General features: G+C 36.5%; 2 protein-coding genes across 4 annotated transcripts; one reads left to right on the forward strand and one right to left on the reverse strand.

Annotated features, from left to right (window-relative positions):
• Positions 1-444: 444 nt before the first annotated feature.
• Positions 445-7,940, reverse strand: LOC105058249 (protein TIC 22, chloroplastic). Of its 3 annotated transcripts, XM_010941130.3 has the most exons (9): positions 7,465-7,940; positions 7,215-7,277; positions 6,157-6,231; positions 1,958-2,008; positions 1,410-1,469; positions 1,247-1,318; positions 1,121-1,156; positions 866-1,035; positions 445-715 (listed from the first exon to the last, which is right to left on the reverse strand). In XM_010941130.3, the coding sequence occupies exons 1-8, from the start codon at positions 7,882-7,884 to the stop codon at positions 946-948; spliced, it is 867 nt and encodes a 288-aa protein (XP_010939432.1). In that variant the 5' UTR covers positions 7,885-7,940; the 3' UTR covers positions 445-715; positions 866-945. The 3 variants fall into 3 exon arrangements, with proteins under 3 accessions (XP_010939432.1, XP_010939434.1, XP_073105669.1); XM_010941132.3 differs by lacking the exon at positions 7,215-7,277; XM_073249568.1 differs by lacking the exon at positions 1,410-1,469.
• A 2,987-nt stretch (positions 7,941-10,927) lies between these two features.
• LOC105058250 (probable mitochondrial import inner membrane translocase subunit TIM21) lies at positions 10,928-23,310 on the forward strand. The gene is made up of 8 exons (XM_010941134.4): positions 10,928-11,348; positions 12,597-12,656; positions 12,739-12,757; positions 18,065-18,228; positions 19,601-19,782; positions 22,111-22,159; positions 22,294-22,413; positions 22,659-23,310. The coding sequence occupies exons 1-8, from the start codon at positions 11,049-11,051 to the stop codon at positions 22,815-22,817; spliced, it is 1,053 nt and encodes a 350-aa protein (XP_010939436.1). The 5' UTR covers positions 10,928-11,048; the 3' UTR covers positions 22,818-23,310.
• The last annotated feature ends 894 nt before the right edge of the window (positions 23,311-24,204 follow it).

Below are 24,204 nucleotides of genomic sequence, written 5' to 3' on the forward strand. Positions count from 1 at the left end.
TAGGATTGTGACAGGGCTACACCCAGAAGTTTGATATGTTTTCTCAGGTCTGCATAAAATTTCAAATTAAAACCAGTTTTTTCGACAATCCACATAAGAGAAGGCTTAATATAGCAGTTGAAGCTGAACTGACCATCAAAATTCTGGTTTAAGTTGTAGCATTGGAAATACCACTATTATGGATCCCAATGCTCACTTGGTGTTCGAATATGGCAGAACCTGTATTTGGGACTAATTCATTATTGAGTTTATGAATTGCATGAAATTTGGGTGTGTCACATAAGCAAAACAGAAAGCTAAAGCTGAAAAACTAAGTTCTAAGGCCCAACAAACACGCTGTCATTTGCTGCAAGAGGCCGATGAGAAATAGAATAACCTTGACAGAAATTATTGCAGAAGGCTAACATAAAACAGGATCTTATAATCAGGCTGAGAGATAAGATGAAGGCCGACATGAGAGAGCACCCCTATCATAGCATGGTTAGGCTGAAAGCAGACAAAATCCCGCAAGCAAAGCAATTCAAGGCTAAAATTTAACAATTTTACAAACTGAACAACCCAAAATTGGGTTCTCTTTGTAAAGAAAATTGTAATTCCTTTCCCATACAGCAGCAAAACTAACAACCCCGAACAAAAGTTTCAGATCCCTCTTTTTCTTTCTTTAACGTCCTCCATAGATATCATGTTTTAATCTCCTCATATCCTTGTGCTAGTGCTGGCAAAAAAAAACAAACTTCAGTAAAATCATAACCTCGGCCTCGATGGCAAACTCATATCATTTAAACCAGAAATCAAAATCTTCCTTACAGCAAGAGTCAAGAACCAACAAATCTGTTGATTAACTAAACAAGGGCTAATGGCTAACCTGCTCCAATAAGGGACCTGATATGAGAGAGTGCATACATCTCAAGATCCTCTTCCTGATGCGTTCAGGTGGCATACTTATCATGCTGCTACCTCATTTATGTGTTGCATGTAGCTTTTTCCAGGAGGGATGAAAATCAAATCATCCCATCCAGAATTCTTATCATTCATCTGCAATTATACAGAAATCAGATTAGACCTCAGACCACTAATTAGACTTGGGGTTCAGAGATAACTAGCTACAACTATGCCCCACCTCCATCTTTTTCAGAACATCTTCCAGACTTCCCACCTGTTGAAAGAATATGAACATCAAGTTTTAATGTGAGAACTGAAAAACTGCAAGAGCAAAATTTCTAGAAAGAAAACAAGGAGGATATACCATGATATGCTGAGAAAAGCCTGATCCTCTTGATGCCCTAGAAGCCTGTGATAGTTCTCTCTCTATATCTTCCTGAACAAAGTCATAAGTCAGACAAGTTCCGTTACATTTCTAACTATTTCTGCCAACAACATTGCCACGACAAGACAAGGTATTAACAAACCTTTTGAAAGTATATTGGGCAATAACGCTTGTTCTTCTTCTTAACAACTAAAAGATCAGACTGCATGCATAGATGGTAGAGTGTCAACAGATGTTGGGCTTAAACAACAGAAAATTAGTTCAAGCTTTATAGAGTTTACACACATCAACAATGATGACATGCTTAGTTAGGCAAATTAGTTTATTCAACATTTCATCAATTGCATCCATGATAAGCAATTTCACATTATCGTCATCAGTTGACTACTTTTGAAATATCAATGCATGTTAATGTTGTATTCATGCCATATTTGATGTAAATTACAACACAAAAATATAAGGTTTCAGGGCCCGTTATATATAAATGTGTATTTGCTTCTCATTCCAATTAAGAGTTACATAAGCTGTCAAATGAAAATAAAATAAGGAATCTTTCCATAATTTTGCCTCTTTCTTGATGACAGAACATAAACTCATGCCAAATCTCCACCTTTCTTGTCCCATCTTGGGAACGGCATCAGTGATAAAGGTTGGTTGTCACACAATGATAGGAAATAGCATAATGTGTACCTGAAAAACAGGAACTCCATCAAAGCCTCTTGAGATATCTGCAGATATTAACTGAAAAATTCAACCAAGGTGTCAGCAAGCTGTCCCAGGATGAATCAAATTCCTGGCTAGTGATTTTTAAGTGTCATGATTCACACATACAAATGGACAAGGTTCCAGAAGGATGAAAGCTGAGTATACTATCTGAAATAATAAGTTTGATGATTAAAAGCAATCTATTCAGAAAAAGAAACTTAAAACAAATATGCACGAATTAGTTAATGATAATTTAAGATCTTCATGAAAAAGAAGAAATATCGCTAAAAAATAGTTGACTAGTCAACACTAAGTGTATGACTAGTTCACCAGGTGATTTTGGAGAATATAGTTTTCCTGCATTAGTATATATATTAAAAAAAAAATGAAAACCTACATTAAGTTTCTCTAATTAAACAAATAGCACTTATGTAAGGATAGATTATAACATCATGAATCAGCGGAAGGCGAGTGCTTGTTTAATTTCCCAACTGGGTGAAAAGTAAAATTTCTAGTACTTGCTGTCGTGATTTTTCTCTTTAAGTTTGAACCAATAGTTACAATGAAGCCTAACAGAGTGTGTTTGAACTGGCTCTTAGCCTATGATACTTGGCTCACAAGAAAGCATATTAGCTTAACAACCCTCTTTCATCTAGATTGATTATTTTCATTTTTCTTTCTCTTTATTCAGTTTAGGGAATCTTAGTGAGTTGCACCGAATAGAAGATAATGGCATTTTTTCATGGGTAAAGACATGTTTCCAAATCTAAAGAAAGCCTCTCTTATATGCATATGATTAAGAGTTGGGTCAAGGGCAAGAAATCTAGTTTCTGAAAGAATGTACTTGAACAGTAGTTGCTGGAAGTACATTTACCTTACTCCCTGATACTCAGGTAAGAAGTGGAAGTGAAGGCATGCACAAGAAAGAGAGCAGGTTGCAAATTTTGTGCATTGATATCATAAAACTGAAGAAAGACCTATAAACATTGAGAAATTTTTTATTCTTTCAGGAAGCCTAAAAACTTTAGTCTGGCACATAAAAAATATCTTGATCAAATCATCATACTTTTCGGCTGATAAAGGAACAAACTGTGCATACTTCTAAAAGGTTTAGAATATAGAATTGCCCCATGGACTGCAAAATATGTATCTTATGAGCATTGAATATAATTCTCATACTCAATAAGTCAAAGAAATCACAGTACAGTTTATCAAGGGTGAACTTCTTTTTCTGAATGCATGAATGATATGGCACCCATTTAGTATGTGTTAGTTGCATGTAACCAGGCATCCTGAAAGTACTTACTGGAACTGGCAATTTTTTGTGTTTATTTAGCTATAGAAGTGTGTCTATGTACACGCATCACAGGTGCTGTTGGTATCCACTTGGATGGGTACAAACATACATTTCAAGTGGAGAAAAATTGAAGTTTTGGTACAAAGAGCCTGTAAGCACTATTCATCTAAACATGTCTCCCATAAAGCACAACCACGTGCCCGAAGACATGCAACTTCAACTGTGAAAGACAGAACAAATGCAGCAATCAAGAATTCAGACAAAATAGACTTCAGCAAACAGAAATTAGTCAAGTCGTATTACTGAGGAAAATGCAGGCATTCAATACCCTCTAATGCAATTTGGAGTTGTCATATATCCAGATCCATGCAATTTCAGTTGCTAAGAATCTTCTGTTACTAGCAACAAAATAAGCCCTTAGAGGCAAATTTTTGATAAGCATTCCCTTTGTCGTAAAGTGGGTCATGCATATAATTTTTAAAATTTCATCCAAGAATGAAGACAAGTTCTTAATGAACAAGACATGGGTCCTCAGGGAAAACACCAAGTTAAAGATGATAACCTCCAACAAAACAACTCCTTGTCGGGAACAAAATGCAATATGGCATAGTGATATATCAGTCAGAAGTCAGCAAGTCTAGAAGGCATGCTTTCTTAAAGTGAACTACCTACATAGCTGTGGTCTTTTGTTAATTCAATCAAAATTATACTACCTATATTAGAGGGAAGTTCAATGTATGTGATGACATCAAAATTTAGAGAATAGTAAAGATTGAAGCAAGACAATTTGTAAACTGAAGAAACTAGAAAATATTGTCCAGAGGGCCCTGACTTTCCATGGGTTGCCTAATGTGAAAACCTAAAGGCAGAACCCTTCAGCATCGCCAACTTTTGGCCCAATTCTCTTTGTTTCTCCACAATCGCCGTAGAATTATAAGCATGTGAGCAGGCATTCTAAGCTTACCATCAACTAAGCTGACTTCAAAATTCAAAGCAAAACAATCTAGTTGCTCATCAGATGTTAGAAGCAGTGTATAAAGCTTCAAAACAATAGCTCTGAAAATTTGTCGTCTCTTACAATTCCCAAGCCTTAGTATGCCTTTCAAGTTTTCAGATGCCTGTAACTGCAGCTATTGCAATCATGGGTCCACTTGAATTTGGCACAGGTCATGCACATGGCTAGTCATATGAATGGCAATGATCCTACTGTGTCTCTAACCGAACGGAGTCTGTGATGGACAGTTTGAACAGCAAGGCTTACCATCATTTCTTTTTTATGAGTTCTGGCACATGATTCCATGTTTGGCTGAGATCACATAACATGATGCACATGTACTATTATTTAGGGTGAATCATCAAATATTTGATATGCCAAAAATGGTAGGCTTCTACCATGATTCAGTAAGTTACACATTTATGAAAGGAATTGTGGTCAATGGTTGGAAATTGTCAATCACTTTGATTGAAAATAACTTGTTAATGCTCATCATGTATTGTAGTCACACTGAGAGGAATCTTGGATTCACAACCTTAACAACCCAATCAATGGGTACATTTATTAATGTGACCTTTTCCCTGCTCTATAATTTTTACTTTTATGTAGACAATAGAATTACAATAATAAAACATCACAACATTAACTGATGGACGATAGCCTAAAACAAACAAAAGGTTAAGGTTGATGGGGCTTTAGGAACTAGCGCTATTATAAACTTTTGATAAAATTTAGGTTTAGTCATGAATTTGACAAGGTGATGTTCTTGAAGGGAACAAGCAACGGATGACATAATTTTGGATCTGCTCTTCCGCTGGCTGGAGTTCCAATTGAGTTTATTCATAACATCACCTAAATTACTTCCTGACATTGTTTAGAAAAGAAATGGTGATGCCTGTCATAGAATGTCCAGAAAAGATGACAAATCTTGAATCCCCAATGATTTCGCACTTTTTTGACTACGAACTAGATAGCTGTGCATCTCACTGTCAGTAATTTTTAAAAAAAAAATTAAGCAATTGGCTAGACAATTCTTATTCTGTTTATGAAATTTTGCATCAACAGCAAATTCAGGAGCCTCCATGTTTGACGTTGTTCTCAAGTCACTATCAAGAAGAGCTTTTCTTCAACTTCATTATCATTATTATTAACATAATTCTCCTCTGGGTCAGCAATTTTCTTTCTCTTAAGTGAATTTCTGCAAATCCCATCCATGGCATCCTGATCTCTGATGATGATTTCAGAATCTTGCAGATTCTGTTCTAGATCTGTCTTAGTTGCATGTTTGGCATGAACTTCAGAATCTCCTATTCCTTGGTCATATAAAAGCCAACTAGGTGCTACAGCCAACCAAAAGCTGAAGCCACATGAAAGCCATTTGTTGAAATCAATAGTTAAGTTTACCCTAAAACGTCTTGTTGCACCACCAACCATCCATGATGTGAGTTCCTAGGAACCTTATATTCCACCAAAAAAACAGAAAATGCTATTCATTTAACAGAAGTCAAGATCAAAGGTAATTGGAGCAAGAACCAGGAACAAAAGACAGATCATCAAATAACTAGTAGTATACATTTGCTATCTCAAGTCAAGGAAATATGGAATAAAATTCCCATGTTCGGTAGGCTACAAAAAATGGTAAGAACATGAGGTATTGTATCCCACTTACTACTGTGAGAAGAGATAAGGATATGATAGATCAGATCATTTCCACGATCGGAGTTTCTATGTTAAATCATCACAAGCTAGCTTGAACCATTTTAAGAATTTATGTTAGAGCCACTAGAATGGCCACAATTAAACTCATAATTGCTGAAGCAAAGCTAGTGTACAGATTAAATCAACAAAAATGTGCTCAAATGAAGGAATATAAGATTAAATTGAAAATCACACCTCTAGTGCATTCCTTATTTGAAGAGGATCAGGTAAAAACCGAAATGCAATTCCTTCAACCTTCAGCATATAAACCTATAAGTACACAGAAATATCAAATAAATATAAAAGAGATATGTATGACACATTTTAAAAAAACAATCAGAGGACAGGATAACACAAGATAACAACAAACGACCAGTGGACATACACATGAACGGCATGATTACGAAGACCAGACAATGTGTAACTTTCAACAATCCAATGCAATAACAAATTGATGATCATTTGGCATTCATCAATTTAATATTTATTGAACCAAAAAATTGCCAATAAACTGCCTGCAATTTTTATGATATATGCAATTTGTTATAGTCCAAAAAATATAAAAGAGCATGCCAATGCATGAGGTTCCCATTCCTCCAAAAAATTTATCGAGACAAAATTAGGACTCAAATATAGCAACGTTATTGCTCCATAATAAAATGGTAATAATGTGGAATAAAAGGGAAAAAATCCATAGATTGCCTATCTACCCACAATATTATCGAAAAAGTCAAAGATAAATAACCTTATACAAGGAGTAACTTATGGTCAGAATTCAATGCAATATGGAGTAACTTATGGTCTAAATCATGAGAAATGATTAACGTTGAATATTAGTAATCAGATCATAATTGGATAAATGTATACCTTTACGAGAAGCAAGTCTTTTAATTCATAAAAGAAAAATCTGTGAGTTCCAAGACGCATTATTTTCAGCTGGACAATCTATTTATGTTTCTGGTCCATCATAAGTTTATCCTGAAGATGAATTCCAACAAGCATGCCATTCCTTCACGACCTCCTAATAAGGGTAAATCGTCCCTTGAAAACATGCCTTTGATTTATTTGGAAAGTTCCCTTTTATAGGCCCATAATAGAGCAGTATTACATGAGTAAATCAGCATCGCTTGCCACTCCAATTTTAGTTGTCACTCTCACATTTCATCAGTCACGAAAGTTATCGTTCGCTGTTTACAATATAGGTTAGAAAATGGCTTCGGATAATAGTTACAAAGATTGTTGTAAAGAAAGACCTGAGCAAGGGTAATGGGCACCACTCTTGCCCCCTTCCCTAAAACCGGCTGCCGTAACTGAACCTGGAAAACAGAAAAGTTTCATTCTTTTCACAAAAATACCAAATCTACAGAATAGCAGAAGAAGAAGCACGGAAAGTAGAACTTTTAACGAAAGATCTGACATCCATGCAACAAATCATGTCAAAAAGAAGAGAAGAAGGAAAGAACAGTGATAACAAAACGGCGGATCAAGGGGACAAGGAGCTACCTGGGCGAGGAGGGCCTCCGCGTCCTCGTGGCGGAAGCAGAGGAAGCCGAGGGAGCGGAGACCATTGTTGGGGTCGGAGACGAGGACGAACTCGTGGTTTGAATTGCTGACCGTGTATACCGCCGTCCCGGCGAGCGTCTTGGCAACGTACTGCGGGCTCAGGGCAAGGTCGAAGGCGTGCTTCCCCTGGGCGGCGGCGGGCACGGCCCACGCCCCCTGCCAGGCTGCCGCCAACGGGGCGGCGGCCTGGATGAGGCGGCGGCCGTCGTCGATCCTAGCGGAAAGCTCGGAGCCGAGGCGGGAGAGGTGGTGGTGGAGGAAGGAGGAGACGGCGGCGAGGGGGTTCGGGGTGGAGAAGGTGGAGGAGGTGGTGTCCCTCGGAGCCGCGGAGAGAGGCAGAGTGGAACCAGCGCTCGGCATCTCTCCCTTTGTCTCTCCCGCTACTGGCTTTTTTTTTGGCCGAAGTTCTATTGTTATGGGCGAACGTGGGACTCCCTGTATCTCTTAATCTTTTTTGTGTGTGTGTGTGTGCGTGTGTGTGTGTGTGTGTGAGAGCGAGAGAGTTATTTTTTTAATGTGTTGGATTGCGTGTTGATTGCATTTGTAATCTAGTTAGTATCTTTGGGATAGAGTGTCAACAATCAAGTACAACTTCCTCGGATTCATCTTGCGCACGAAGTTCTCGAGGTAGATCTATGCTTAATGATTAAACTAGATTTTAAAATTCTTAAAGTATTTTAAGAAGACTGGGGAACGTTGTAGAAGATTGTAGTGTAGAATATGTCAATCAGTGAATCAGTTTTGCAGTTTTCATGCATTGATACTTGAAATTTACCAAAGAAGTTCATCAATGGCAAACATGCTACTGCCATGGACAGAATTCCGACTTCCAATTGTATACAATGATGTGCGTGAACAAATCTTAGGATACAACTGATATGAAGGATCGATATGGGAGCTTCTGCTAGAGTTACGTACTAGAAGCATCATTTATGTCATGGTTGTGCATTTATTATTCTTACATATGTTTATGATCGTGCTTCATGAAATGCTTTACTACAACATTATAGTTTCCAACTGTGCTAAGAAGTGGTGATGCATGTATAACATGGTAGCATATAATGGTGATATAAATACTAAAGCAAGACATCCCCCCTCTCCCTTCTCTAAAAAATAAGAAAAAAAACTCTACTTCAAATATACTAGATAGTAATGTTTGCAACGGGATCATTTGGTATATATTATTGGTGCAACAAAAAAGAAGCTACAAAAAGAAAAGGTCACATTCACGACATTGTCAAATGATGAAATTAGCATATATATATATATATATATATATATATAGTACAATAAGTCAACAAAATCATTATTTCCAATAAAATAGTCATATTTTTAAATACACATATATTGAGATAAATTATCTTTATTCAATTTATGCAGCCCATAATATCTTTTAATATGCTAAATTAGTAATACAATGCCTTACCTCAATTAAAATATCTTATCAGTTATTTATGATCCTTCATATGCCACAACCAAAATCTACAAGATTTTTAACCAACTAAAATTTGTAAAAAATCATTGTTTAACAAAGATTAAGGCTTGCAACATTCCAATTCACCAAAGCATGCAAAGATGGTAAAACTAGAATGAAAACTTTGAAAGTTGAAATAAAGGGGCAAAGGTGGCGAATACTAAGAACTATGGAATGTTGCCCTTCCTTTAAGCTACAAAAAGAATCTTGAGAAAATATCCTTACTCCCCTTCATTTTATCCCCATTAACATATCCGTGTCCTCCCAAAACCCTATCTATTAGTAGTCTCATGCCATTAACAAATAAGAGAAGGAAAAAAGCTAAATTTAATTAGAGGTGTCAGCCCATCTATGGTACTTGGCATTCAAAGAAGATAGCTGTATTTTGATTCTAAAAGGATTACAAAGTGGAGTTTTGTTGAGATATCATTTACATACTAGTAGCTAATGCTTTCAATACTAATTATGACACTATTCTCCTCTTTTTCTCCAATGCCGATCCTTCCTCTCGATGTATCCTGGCTTTCAAATGATTCCTACTTGTTGTAGCCCAACATAACATCATTCATCTCTGTGATTATGTAGAAAAATAAAAGAGCTTGTAAGAAGGGATCTCTTCCAATCACATTGCATGTTGAGATGGGACATCTCGAGTTGGGCCTTTTGTAGCTCTTACTACAGGCATAGTAGAGATGATAGCATAGGGAGCAGAAGACTAATGCAATAAAAACAATGATTAAGAATGGATGGAGCTTGTCAAGAAACAAATGACAGCTATCTAATAAATATTATAAATACTAATTAAATGTTGACAAAGATTTGAAGTTTAATTAGAGAAAAAATGGTATAAGAGATTAGCTGGGGAGGAAAGAGGAGGTGTGAGATTTGATGGGGTTAGGAGAAAGGAGGGAGGGGGAGGCATTGACCAAAAACTTTTTATATGAGTTAGTATAGGATATTTTTTGATACTTTTAGGAAGACAAACAAACCTCAATCTATTTGCTTTTAGGAGTTCTACATATACAAATATAGATTGTGGATTAACAATATGGTTATATGCCATCTTTTTAGTCAATCTACATACAAAAGTTAGAAATATTCTCTAAGTTGATCCGAGTTTGATTAGACTAGATCTATGTTTACATCTAGTAAACTCTAATATAATCACACTTGATGGAGTTGATACCAAGGAGAAGAGGGATCAATATTACGCACTTTTATGATGAATAACAAAAATTGATTGAAGTATATACTAAGTTCAAGGGGTTGCGCTTCAATGTTTTTAATCAAATTTTTTATAAATATAGTTTATTCATGCTTTGCTTGATCAGGTTCAAATTATGTCCAATCCATAATTAATCAAGCCAAAATTTAGATTTAGATTTTGTGAGTATGATCACTGATAAGTTTAAAATTTTATATCGAGTTAGATCCAACCCTATTTTAAACTATCTGCATTATCATTTTACTCCTTAGGATTTTAAAATAAATATTGCACAGCTTATTTCTCTGCATAAGAATTATATTTTTATGATTTTATTAAGTATACTTCCTTCTAGTCCAAATAAGATAACCAGTGATCACTGCTCTTATACTCCTTAAGCGATCTAAGTCAATATTTGGAGATATGCTTTGCTGCAAGAAAATCCATGAAAAAGAAAAAAAATTCACATAAGAAATTCATTTTTTTAGAAAAATAATTGCAAACTCTCTAAGTTTATTAATTTTTAATAACATAAAGATATGGTAAATTATAGTTTCCATGAAAAATAGGTTTGTGAAGTGATTTTTCTTGCAACCATCGTTGCTTCAAAACAAGGTAAAAAATTCTCACAAATTATCTAGTGTCAGCGCTCAATTTGCCGACATCAGTTCATTCTTCGTCTACGAGGTGCAAATACAGGGCAAGTGCCACCGGTTCAATTTTGGCGACGTGATGCGCGACTCCGGCTCGAGCAGCGTGCCCATCTTCTTCTTGGTTTAAGGCCTTGTTCTCGCCTTGTCCTCTCTCTCTCTCTCTCCACGCAGCGGAACGCCGAGGGAGGCGACGATGATGGCTGCCCGTTTCGTGAACCGGTCCAAAACCCTAAACCTAGATCGTCTCCTCCATCCCTCCTCCCCGGTCGATCCCTTCCCCTCCTCCCAATGCCTCCGAGCTCTTCTCCACTCCATTGTTTCCCCGCCGCCCCTTCGCCCTCCCGGCCGCGGCTACGTCCCGCCCCCGGATCCCAGGTCTGCCGCTGGGGGAGCGGCACACAGTTCCCCTCTCCTTTCCTCCGCCTCCCCTGTGCTCGATTCGGCTCCCAGTCTCCCCAACACCGCGCCTGCCCGCACCCGTGGCTCCCGAAAGGTACGCGCTTGACAGACTCTACGTAAGCTTTGGTTTTTGTGCTCTGAATGTTGTATTTGATCGCTTATTCGGTTTGGGTAATTTGATATTTGTTGTCCACGCGACAATGAATCCTGTGATATTTCTGCTCCAGTTAATTTTAGCTCTGTAAAAGATGAAAAATTTAGGATTTCTCTGCTGTTTAGGGTTTAGGAAAGGAGAGAGATTATTGAGAAAGAGATGCCCATTATAATAATAGAACGTGGTGATATTAAATTACAGAGGATGCTCGTTGGTTGGGCGTATCACTGACACGCAGTACAGTGAATGATAGTATTGTTGGTGCATGGATGAATGTGATGCGTGGAAGTCTTGGGAGCATCTCTTTGGTAATACTATCAGAGAAGTTCTGGAAACCCAGCTGCTCATGCCCGAAGCATCCAATGAGGCCATAGTTTAGAATAACTGCCATTATAATGATTTTGGAGCTTCCCACTGCTTTTTGCACATGGAACAGGTATTTGAATATCAGCCGTACTGTAACAAGTATGACAACTTTTATCTCTGTTATAATGGTCACCTAAAAATGATTGCCCTGGGGGCTATAAATGGGATCATGGTGTTATTGAAAACATGGACAAGGAACTTAAACAAGCCACCTAGAAAGTAGTACCAGAATGTTAGACATATATTCAAGAATGCGGGAAATTTGTATATGACTCTCACATAGTTGAGCAAGCTTTTTATTTGTAATATTTTAAGATCCTGGATTAACAGGATATAACATCCCAGTTAAAAAGTTAGAAAAAGTTGTATTGAATGAATTTAAATAGTCAATGAGACCACGCTATCACTTTGAACTGCTCAATAAAACCCTTGAACTGGCAACATGTATCCCACTTTCTGGCTATTAAGGAGAAGATTGTCTTTGAAAATACGTAAGCATGTATATGTTTAGCTGGCTTCTTGATAGTTATCTGATGTTAAAATTTTTAGCAGAGTAGCTCAAGGTGATGAATTTTGATTCTTTGCTTTCCCCAAGTCCTAAGTATTCCCAGTCAATCATAATTTTCTCTAATTTCTTAAATCTTTCAAATGAGTAAGTTTCAATGTAATGAAACATAATTTCTTGATGCCAAGATCATGTTGTCTTTGAGCTGCCATTTATTCTGTGTTTCTTGCACTTTTTGTTTTTGGTTAAGGTTTTCAATAGTCTAATGCTATGCTTGTATTATGTAACTTAACCCCTTGATGTTGCTACAATTGTAGATCATAGAAGGGTCAGATCATGCTAGCTGTTCCAGTTCTGACATCAATAGGATGATCAAGGTGCGAATATGAAGAGAACTAAATTTTCTCTGCTATTTATTAAGTAAGGATAACTGAATCTTTTTGTTTTGTTGAACTACAGGGAGTAACAAGGCCTGAAGGTCAGTTCTATGAAAACCTATTTGAGTTGACAGTCCTTTTATCTCGAGTCACTATTTAATAATATACTTTTTTAAAGTGAATGCAAAGATATTTTGCAATTTTTGCCTTACTATTCTGCAATCCCAATATTTTTTTGAATTTTACATGTCGGGAATATGCACAGATGCAGTCCATCCATCCATCCAATGCTGCATCCTACAATTGTATATTCTTGAATTAATTTTTAAATTTTTACTAGGTATGCATCCTAATGCAAATAAAAATTTCAATAGGAATCAAGATTTCTAGTATTTTTATGTCTTACTGGTCTGCTGCCTTTCTGGGGCATAACTGAGCTACACATGCCTGTTTGGTGTGAGAGTACTAGTTTCAAAGCTGACTGAGTCCAGTGAGTTCTATTTTCATGTTTTAGCTAGTTTGCTGTTGTGGAAGTCAAAATTCAGGCTAATGTTCTAGCATGGTATTAGATTTGAGACTGAATCAAATTTGGGATTTTGTGAAAAAAACAGCCAACTCTGTTTTACTTTTTGTAAATTGGGTTTCCTTTTTCTTTTTTTATTTGGAGGAATGACTGAGTTTTTAAAATTTTGGGCCCCTTTTGTCCTGGTTCTGAGCAGGTGCACTTCAACTGTATATTCAGGGGGAGCTAAATCCTTCATATACTTTGTAGAGAATGAACATATTTTTGGTAGCGAGAGCACATATTTTCATATGAATGTAAATATTTTTAGTAGTGACAGCACATTTCTGTTAGAGCGTGCACTGCACGTTCACAGGTTGGAGTTTACATTTCTGTTAGAGTGTGCACTGCACGTTCACAGGTTGGAGTTTATCTGTGGGGCTAGGGCCCAAAGCATCCAAAATTTATGAAACTGGGCCATTATTGCAAAAAAGATAAAAGTAGTCTGAATCTGTAAAACCAAAAAAACGGTAGGCCAGTTCTGCAAAGTCCCCAAATCAGATACATGAAGGCTTCTAGGGTTTTTCCGTGTTAAATTAGGAGTCATAGATGGTATACTCTGAACTGAGAAATGTTTGACTGGTGTGTTAGTTTGCTTAGGAATTCTCATAGTGGGTCAATATGTAAAGTGAGCCATATTTCGAAATTAAAAACATTTTCTCTTTGAGATTGAATAAAAATATGTTTCTCATGGTGAACTCAATGAACTTCAAACTAAGTTCTTAGGCCCTAGTAATTTGCCATTGACATTATATACCTAAGAAACAACTTCTTCTTTAAGTAGAAGAAAGTCTGTAATTTTGTAGTGGTATAATGGTATTATCACTGGAATGCGTTTATATAACATATATGTATGCCTAAATGATTTTAAATCCTTATTGGTCATGTCTACCTGATGGTAGTCTTCTTTGAGCAAGAGAAACTTTTTCCTTTGTAGCTGTATAATGATATTTGTTGACATCTAACCATATTTCTTATTATTAGTTGAGGCAAGGCTTGGTGATTTCTTAAATGTTTTTGTATGAATATGTGCTTAGTATGCCTCTACTTAAAGCAGCAGCAATTGCATAACCAAACAGAATCCCTATCCACTTCATCCCTGCAAAAGCTTATGTTATACCTTTCACAAGCCTTGCAGTACTTTCTTGGCCAAAGAATGATGTCCACTTTATGAATGAGTACCGTCTTAACATGACTAATTTTATAGAATTGCTCTCAGTTTCAAGTTATAAAATTTTTCACATCAACCTTGATTAATTTTAGCAAGGAAAATAAAATATGGAGTTGTTGACATGTCCATTAAGCACTTCAAACTTTTTTTTTTTTGCTTTTAACCTCTCCACATAATCTATTGTTTTCCTAGAAAAGAACAAACTTTGGTTGTCCTCTTCGTACCCTTGGCCTTTATTTTATAAGAATTATTTTGCTTAAGTATAGACTTAATGTGGGGACCAGTTATCAAATTGAGGATAATTTTTGCCTTTAATTAGCCGATCAATAGCTTTTAGTTTATAGGCCACTATGTCCCATCATAAAATTATAGTGGAGTCAATTATACAATGGGTGAATTATTTATGACGTAAGATGTACTAAAGGACTTTTTATTAGAGTTAGTTAGAGGCAATAAATAGTGCTATTAGAAAAAATTCCATTCACTTTGCTACCCTGAAAATCCTATCTAGAGTTTTTGAGCACTTTAGACTAGGTAGAGACCAGGATACAATGAGAAAAAGAAAGATTAATGGGTGGAAGCTCTAAATCGATGATCTATCTAATGATCCAACCATTGATAATGGCTATGGTTTCCCTCACTGCCCTCTGCAGATCCAAATTCAGCTTACCTCTTCTTCCATCTCTATCTACATCACTTTAATATGATTTTTCCAGGACAAGATTCAAGTTGTTACTATGTTTAGTTCTTAGTTTTCACATCACGATGAAATCTCATGTCCGTTCAATTTGTTTCTTTTATCAACATCTGCATCCCCCTTTCCTTTCTGTCAATATTGATGGATTTTATGTTGATGGATGATCATTTTTCTGTTGCAAAATGTGATTGTTGTGGTATGGTTTCTCATCTTAATTCTTTTATATTTGACATTATTTATTTTTGTTATTAGTTATTGTAACTTGTTTATTTTGAATATTGTTTTTATCTATATAAATAGTCTGGTAATTGTTTGTTCAGCAAGTCCAAGGGTTTGATGTGATGCTTAGTGCGAATCCTATTTTATAAGGGGGAGGGGTTGTGACGAGGATTCATTTAAAAAGCAGTTCTATTTGCCTATTGGGATAACAGCCACGTACAATTACATCTTGTGAAGTTTGTTTTTTTGTGACTTGTATGACTTGTAGTGTACTTGATGCAAGTTATCCGCAGTAGGTTATCGAGCTATCGAATTTTTCATGTGTGTTAAAAATGTTTATCATGAATTAATTCTGTTTTATCTTAATTCATTGAAATACAACATATATTAAACATTCTAAAACCTTCCCAAGTGTGGGTGTGTTTGATTTGTTCTTTTGTTTTTTTTGGTATATTATAGGCATTTTATCAACTAAAACCTCTTTTTACTTATGCAAAATAATATTTTGATTTTCTAGTAGAAGGTAATTAGATAGCACTTTTCTCGATATTCAAATCATCTTAGAAGGTACAAAGAATTTCAGTACTCAAAATAATTACGGAATTGATAAGTTCATATTTTGTTGTACTTTCTGATAAATTAATATTTAATCTAGCATCATAATATTATTTAATTATTTAATAAAATATGTTGATTAAAGAAAATAAGGTGAAACAGTAAATGCAATGAGGTGATTCCTGGCGCTTTACTAGTATGATGCAGATTCGTTTACAAATATTTTGGTTGTCATATTATTGAGTATTTAGGCACTTCTACCAATACCAACCTAACTGTTGGTCTTCCAGATCTTTTGATTTAGTTGGTGGATTACTATGTCAAAAACTAAATCCAATGTGGCATGTTTTTTAATGTTATATTGTAAGATCATTGGTTACTGTAAGTTATTCAACAGTAATATTTATTTTGAATTTTATGCTCCCTTAGTAGGCTGCCAAACTTCTTTTCTTGTTATCGTATGTTTCAATATTTGTGCTTACTTGCTTGAAGTCTACATTAGGATGGTGTTCATGAGTATGGCAATATTCTTCCATCTATTATTGCATAAGACCCTTCGTTTTGCCATACTTTAGTTGTTATTAATAATAACAAAGTTAGAATTCAGTAATTAGGATTAATATAATTTAGGCCAAAATTTTCTATTCAGGAAGAATTAAGTTGACATTTATGTGGATATTGGGGATTTACCAAATTATGAGTGGAGCATGTGAAGTCAATAATATGAAATCTATGTACTAGGGGTGGAGTGCAGCAAAGTTCCAGTTTCTATATATTGTATGCATGATTTTCTAGTCACTTAAATGGGAACATAGGCAATTAGGCACTCACCATTTCAAGCAAAATTGTGAGGGAAAATGCTCAACTAAAAAGCTTAATGAATAGTTTGGTGAGCTTTATTAATTGTTAAAACCTTTGTGGCTATGGTAGATTCATGCATATATAAAAATGGGCCATGACTTAGTGGAGGTCACGTAGCTTTGAAGTTTCTCTGTGTCCATGTGATGCTCCTTGACAAGGAGCATAGTAGATAACGGAGGTAGTTTGAAGATAATTATTTGTGATACTGTATTATGTTTTTTCAAACAATGGAGGTATCTAACAACAAGTGAAAGAAAATGTGGATTAATCGATCTTTGAATGTTCATAATTTTATTTTGAAATTGTGGCATAAAATTCATTTGTCCTGCCTCCGAACAATTTATAAGTTGGTTTTCAATGCCCATCTGGTTTTGGCAACAGTGAAAATCAAAGCATTGTCCAATTCCTTTTGCTTGTGCCTGATCACCAGAAACTTTTGGATATATGGCAGAAACAAGAGTGTTAAGATGAACATATGGTAAAACTGGAAAGGATAAAATAAGAAATGAATATATTAGAGGAGCTGTCGGAGTTGCACAAATTAAGGACAAGGTGATAGAGATTATATGGACATGTACAATGATGATTTGAGGTACTCCAGTAAGGAGAGTTACTTTGATTTGTCTTGAAGGTGGTAAGAAAAGGAGGGAAAGATCTAAGGTAACATGGAGAAGGTTGTGAGGAAGCGTATGGAGAAGCTTGGAATAACTTAAAAGATAGCTCTAAGTAGGAATACTTGGCGAACTTGGATCTATAAAGTTGACTCAAAATAGTTGGGATAAGGCTAGATGGTTACAATTATGATTGCTCTTGTATTTTTTGGATTAGAAGCATGATCCGCTATCTCGGTACTGGATACAGTATTGGTACCTTATTGGTTTGATATGGTATGGTCAGTATGGTACGGAATGCATCCTAAGATGAAATAGCTCCAAAATCATTTTTCTTAATTTTTATCTTAGTACATCTTGGTTTAGGTTGGTACGCTTTGATAAGAGTCGATACATCTCGGTATGGATGGTACAAGGCTCGTACCAACTTGAAGTTGGGTTTTGTATCGGTTTTCTTTGGATATAGTATAGTACATCCTATATCGAGTGGTACGGGGTGGTGCGGCAAACCATGATCAGAAGTCTTTTTGCCTAGTTTTAGGTGATTAGGTTAATGCTTTTAGGTTTGATAAATCTGAATATTGTTTGCTGTGGTGTTTGTCAGTCAAGCTGGGTTATTGATGCTAATCATTGATCAATTACTAGTTTGTTTTATGTTCAAAATATGTTTCTGACTATTTATGTTTCATGAATTTCATACGATATGTTAACATATATAATAGCTCTTGACAGGCATCTCAGTTTTGTTTGGGGAACACTTCAGATGGCATATGATCAAGAGAAATCCTACAAATTTTCTCAATAAACATTTTGGAAAGCACTCAGTGATTCCTTGTTTAGGTAGAAGTTCCGTAGTCAGTTATTCTACACAACCATCAGAACGAACGACAAAAGAGGTTTAAGATTTATGAAAGAGCTATACTATTTTTCCTATTCAACATTTTTTGACATCAAATGCACATTATTCTGTACTTTCGTGCTTTGGTGCTCTTTGATGCTTCTTATTTTGAGCTTTAGGATTTCTACTGGATTGAAATTACATTTATTGTTCTCTTACTATTTTGAAACACTTCCATTCAGAGAAAGAAGTATTGATGTGGCCTATTTAGTTAACAGTAAGTTACGAAGTTTTGTATGTCAACAATTTGCTGCTTAGATGTTTGCCTGGTTGCTGGAAGATACATCTACGCTTTGATGCACTTGGAAATGGATCCAAGAAAATAACCTAATTTAATTTTTCATAGCATGAGAAATTTATCAGGAACATGCTGGTAGATGCCTAAGAAGGTTTCTGAAAAATGAGTTCAAACATGTAGAGAGCGAGCATTGAAATTTTCTACTATCGTGGCATATCTAAAAGAAATTTAATCATGTGAATGACATGTTTTTTAGTGCTTGAGCACCAATTTGTCATCTTTGTGCACATATGAAGGTGACAGCATTGGGGCCGGGGAAGAGGAGCCCAGAAACAGTGGATGGGGAAGAGGTGATATGCTTGCGGAGGCTAGTATAGCTTGTGTCTATCCTCTAGTGTTGTAACTGGAAGTTGCCGCCACAATTGGAGGCCAAGTGGAGTTCAAGCACCGCAAGGCTTGTGATGGCTTTTCATCAGAGGAATGCTTGGCAACTGTGTGCTAGTAGCAGTGCTCATGGTTTCCATGTCACCAGGGATGGAGACATCGCTATTGTGCGTGAAGAGTGTGCAAAGGAAATCCCCCGGGGGGGGGGGGGTGTTGAGGTTGGGTTATAGGGTTTTTGAATGAGGACATTGAGGATGGCATTGGGATTTCGGGGAGGGGAGAGTGTGGAGGTGGCGATATCAAAGAGGAGCATGGTTTGGTGGAAGGAGGCCGGAGACTCGAGGCAGGGGGATGGGTCTGCTCAAGAAAAGGATCTCTGTTTTTCTGAAAAAGTGAGCCAGATTTTCTTGTTGTCAATGTGCAAAAAATTATGAAAACAGATTTTAAAGGCAGAAGATAAAAGTAGTAGCAGCAAACTTGATTTTCTTGTTCTTGCTTTTAGAAACAGAAAATATGGAAAAGAAATGATGCCAAACATATGCCCTAAACTTTCATAATTGAGTACTAGAAATACAAACCCCTTTCTTCAATTGGATGACAATCTATCTGTTCTATAATTGTCATTTAGTCTGGATATTTTCTTTGATTATGCTTTGTGTTATTTAATGTGGCTGATGCTCACTGTTCTGGTGTTGTGCTAATTAATTTACATTCACTAAAGACTACTAATAATCCTGTCCTTCGTCAGGAGATGAGAAAAGACATATCTACAATTGAAGATCCCTTTGATGCTCCCACATATAATATTCCAGAAAAGCCTGTGACATTTGCAGAGGGAGCTTCATACAGTGTTATAATACTTGCAGGTCTGGGCATCGCAGCCTTGGCTGCATATGGTGTTTTTAAAGAGCTAATCTTTGAGCCAAAAGAGTAAGGTCCTTCTCTTCCTACTCAGAATATGTGCCAATTAACTTTAGAAATTATATAAAATGTACAATAGAGCATGGGAATGGCAAGTTTCTATATTATGCCAACACTTTTGCTAATTGTCCAGAGCCCAATTTTTTTAAAAAAATTCTGACATCAAGTTGACTTCTGGTTGCAAAGACTGCACAAGTTGTGAACTACAGTGGGACTATGGTATGATTGAAGGAACAATTCTGTTAGAGAAGTTTGTAACAGCTGACCCCTTGTGGGACCAGATAGTTGACATACTATGTGCCACCATGTGCATAGGTCAAAGGCACATTGGGAAATCACCCTAAATATGGAATTGTGGCTTATCCATCTGATAGTTATCAACTTTTGGGTCTGCATTGAGGACTATTTTGTTTTGCCTGCAAGGACATAAGTGTCATGTTAATAAAATGGCACCTTATCAATGGAGTTTGATTTTGCAGGCAACAATGTGCATTAATAAGATCTGCATGTGTGCCTGTAGCATCTGCATTTGCTACATCCAAGTACTGACGGATTATATTCTGAAAAGCAGAAACTCAAAGAATATCTCTATTTATTTGTAACTAGTTATTGATCATCTAATTTCAGCAATGTTGTATAACAGATTGGGCTGAATATGACCTGCGGACTTGTTTGATAGTATACCAATTAGGTATCTAAATGCAAGCAAGTTTACAAGTATCCATTCATTTGTTTGTTGGAAGTAGAGAAGACACATATAAGGTTATATTGCATTTGCATGTCAAATATTGACCAAGCACTAATGACCTGCAAGTTAAGTGTGTATGTTTGTATGTAGGGTCAGGTAGAGTTCGCCTTTCTAGAGCAGCTGTGAGAGGGCTAGGCAGGTTGGCTATGGGTCTTTGAGATCGACCCATTAGTAGGTATTGGCCAGGTGACAGCTTGCTAGTGGATTGTGTGCTCAGTCAGATGCAAGTCAACTTTTTTTATGTACTTTATACTAATCTACGACAAGGGCTTGTTAATAGTGGTGTTAAGTGGTATACTAGCTAGTAAACTGTCGATCTGAATGCAGTGGAAGAACTAGAAAAATATTTAATATATGAAGAAAGTAAAATTTGGATTTGTGAACTCCACGTTTGTGAGAGGTGTGCATAAATGGATAGGGAAGGTGAGTAGAAACTTGATTACTTAAATGGTGTGGTGTTGTAGTACCAATAGAGGCTTGATTTGATTGATTACTTAGTATTTTGTAGGGGTAAGCATTAAAAGTCTTGAAAACTTACCCTGTGTTATGGAATCTTGTCGTTTGTCAGCACAGTTGTTTGTTGATGCAATTGTAGTGTTAGTGTGACGAGATAAAACTTGTTGCGGCAGTATATGACGGGTTATAATGCAGCAAGAGTGTCCTTATAGTTTATTGTGTGGTCTTAGAATCATCAAATTATGGTGCCAGACATGTTCCTAAACCAGTGACACTCTTCCTTTTGCCATTTAGCTTTTCATTTTCTCCAAATTCTTATTCCTATGCTCACTCCCATTCCTCCCAAAATGCCGGGTGGTTCTTCAGATAGGTATTTAGTGTCTTATTAAGTTGAAAAACCTATACAAGGAAAGGAGAATGATGTCTGTTAAACACGCCAGGGCAGTCTTCCTACTACTCATATGCACCATTGTACTGAGACGTTCCAATATTGTTGAATATTGTCACTTCACTTAGGTTCATATAATTTGGTTGGCCCTGATTAATGAGCCACATTTGCTTTCTACATAATTACACTAAGTTTTCATTATTTTGTGGTCGTTGTAACTGGTTCTTTTAAAATCCAGACTGTGGCAAAAAGTTTAGGCAATATACAGATCATAGCAATTTAGAAATACATATATGTATTAGTTGAGTTGAGACCAGTGCAAGAAAGATCCATTGCCAGGAATCAGGGTCCAATAAATCTTTGATTTACAAGGTCTGGTTTGCATTTTTTCCAGGATTGCACATGATCAAAATTTTCTAACAAACTCATATCTGTTGTTTTGTGAAAATTAGAGATTGGAAACTAAGTGTCTCAACTATCGATCCTCTTGAATAAAGGAAAAGGGTGCTAAGAAACCTAGATATGAGCACGATGCGAAAAATAAGCATAATTGGAAAAGGTTGCATATTTTTCTGTTCTCTACTGCCAAAGTAGTAGAGAATTCATTAAAAATCCTGAGCAAGATTTTGTATTCTAATGACATTTTTGTTACATACAATATCTCCTTTTTTTAACGGTCTGCTTTGCTCGATACTTGTCTAGACAAGCACTTTTTATGCATCTGTGCCTTCTATCTTTTGTATAGGTACAAGATTTTTGGAAAGGCTCTTGAACGGGTTCAGAATGATAGTCAGGTTTGTAGTAGGAGACTATTGTTACATGTCGAGTTTATATATTATCACATTATTTTATGCTGCCTTCTTGTTCTTTGAGGAATTCTCATAAATGTTTTCTGATGCTTTTCATGTTAACTGGTTGGCCTTCTCAGGTTACAGTAAGAATTGGCTCCCCTGTTAGTGGCTATGGCCAGGAAAGCAGAAACCGTGCTGCTCGCCAACGTATTCCCAATAGGGTTTGGACGGATGAAGATGGAATTGAACATGTCGAGGTAACACCTCACTGGTACTTACGATATATTTTGTTAAAGATTCATCTTATTCTGTTTTGTTACTCAGTTTGATTTTACCACTCCAAAACTGAGGAGTGGAACAAGGGTTCTTAGCAACTTGCATTATTGCCACCATTTACTGTCTTTTGAAATGCTTTACTGTTGGCAAGTTAGTTGAAAATAATAGAAATGTAGATCAGTTTGTTAGGTGTGAAATTTATGACTGAGATTTAATGAATATGCAGGTAAACTTCTATATTCGTGGACCACATGGATATGGAAAGGTGTATGCTGAAATGTTCAGAGATCATGCTGACAGGAAGTGGAAGTTCACATACCTGATTGTTGAGATTAAGTCACCATCTCATGCACAATTGTTGCTGGAATCTTACGTTCCAGCTTAAGATACAGGCAGGCAAGCAATTGTAACTGCTTTCTCCCCCTTCAATCTTCGCCTTCCCCACCCTCCCAAGGGAAACACGATGTGGACTGTAGCTGAATATTCCTTACGTTTGCTTCATGCTTGTCTTGGCTACTTCCTGAAGTAGCTGCTCCTCATGTGTTATGGGCATGAATTAGCCAAATCCGAAGGGGAACATGGAGGAGAAGATGACCGCCTCTTAGGCTTTGGTTCGGATTTAATCAAGATGTTGCCAAATTCCCAGGGAAACATGAAATAATACAGCCAGACCCTGAGGAATGAAGAGATGTAATCCTAATGAAGATTTTTAGTCAAAGTTTGCTCGTGTTTGTGTAAAATTTTACGAGGAGGAAATTCTAGCACCCTAATGACTTCCCAACGAGGAGAACATTGGAGATTACACTTTGGTTAATGAACCAAAAAAACAAAAAGCTGCAACTTCACGATCGGTGGATGTCAGCTTTTATTTTCTGCAATTTTATGTGTTTCTTTTTCCCTTTTCTTTTAATAGAGCATGGCTTTGTTCAAGAGGAAACCCAAGTATAATAATTTAATATTTGGGAGGTTGTTGCAGAGTTAGTAATAGAATTTTATGTAATTTAATATATAACCAGCTGCTTCTGTGGTGGTTATGCTTAAATTCAGGTGGCTACCATCCACCCACCAAACGGATCTCTTGGTATGAGTGTCTTAAACAACTGACAATTATTCCCACCACCTGAGTAACACCAAAGGTATCTCTTCTTCTGATGTCTTGCTCTGTAGTGAGAACGTGCACTTGGCTCAATTTGCGTGCAGATAGGACAAATATAGATTATGCAAATGTTTTTTCATTTACCCATCTTTGGAATATTAACCCAAAGTTAACACCAAAAAATGGGGATAAAGCTTCTGCAGGTATGGCTACGAGTGGTGTTATAATGCTCCTTTATGCCATGGCGGTATGGCATGCTGGGACATCAGATCTGCTAAATACCAGGCGACATTCCTTAAGGCTGAGAAGTGGAGTTGATTGCAGAGAACAGGAGTGTTTGCATTTTCTGAAACTTAATATCAGTTATCCTACTTCCAGAATAACATTATATTCAGTGTGATTTCGTATTGGAGATGTTGGAATAAAATAGAGAGGATATGTCGTTGTTCACAATAAAATGGTACATGAAAACAATGTCAATGCAATGACCTATACGCAAGGTTGGAGGATCCATTTCAACGATGTAGCCAACATCGCACCACTTTGTAGCCAACTTTTTGATGTACAATCAGAGATCCTAGTATGATATCCTTATGTTGGATGACTTGTTATCCAAACAAGCTAAAGTAGACTTGGATGACCTTTGGTTGCATATATGCTTGCAGCCGGCTATTTT

Source organism: Elaeis guineensis, chromosome 15 (genome assembly GCF_000442705.2).
Source record: "Elaeis guineensis isolate ETL-2024a chromosome 15, EG11, whole genome shotgun sequence".
NCBI classification, from domain to species: Eukaryota; Viridiplantae; Streptophyta; class Magnoliopsida; order Arecales; family Arecaceae; genus Elaeis; species Elaeis guineensis.

Excerpts from the sequence above, each read along its gene's own strand:
- LOC105058249 (XM_010941130.3), bottom strand. The coding sequence starts at position 7,884 with ATGCCGAGCGCTGGTTCCACTCTGCCTCTCTCCGCGGCTCCGAGGGAC. Across the intron at positions 2,009-6,156 it reads AAATAAGGAATGCACTAGAG|TTAATATCTGCAGATATCTC; the intron begins GTGTGATTTTCA and ends TGAATTTTTCAG. Across the intron at positions 1,036-1,120 it reads ATGTTCTGAAAAAGATGGAG|ATGAATGATAAGAATTCTGG; the intron begins GTGGGGCATAGT and ends GTATAATTGCAG.
- LOC105058250 (XM_010941134.4), top strand. The coding sequence starts at position 11,049 with ATGATGGCTGCCCGTTTCGTGAACCGGTCCAAAACCCTAAACCTAGAT. Across the intron at positions 11,349-12,596 it reads GCACCCGTGGCTCCCGAAAG|ATCATAGAAGGGTCAGATCA; the intron begins GTACGCGCTTGA and ends CTACAATTGTAG. Across the intron at positions 19,783-22,110 it reads CTAATCTTTGAGCCAAAAGA|GTACAAGATTTTTGGAAAGG; the intron begins GTAAGGTCCTTC and ends TCTTTTGTATAG.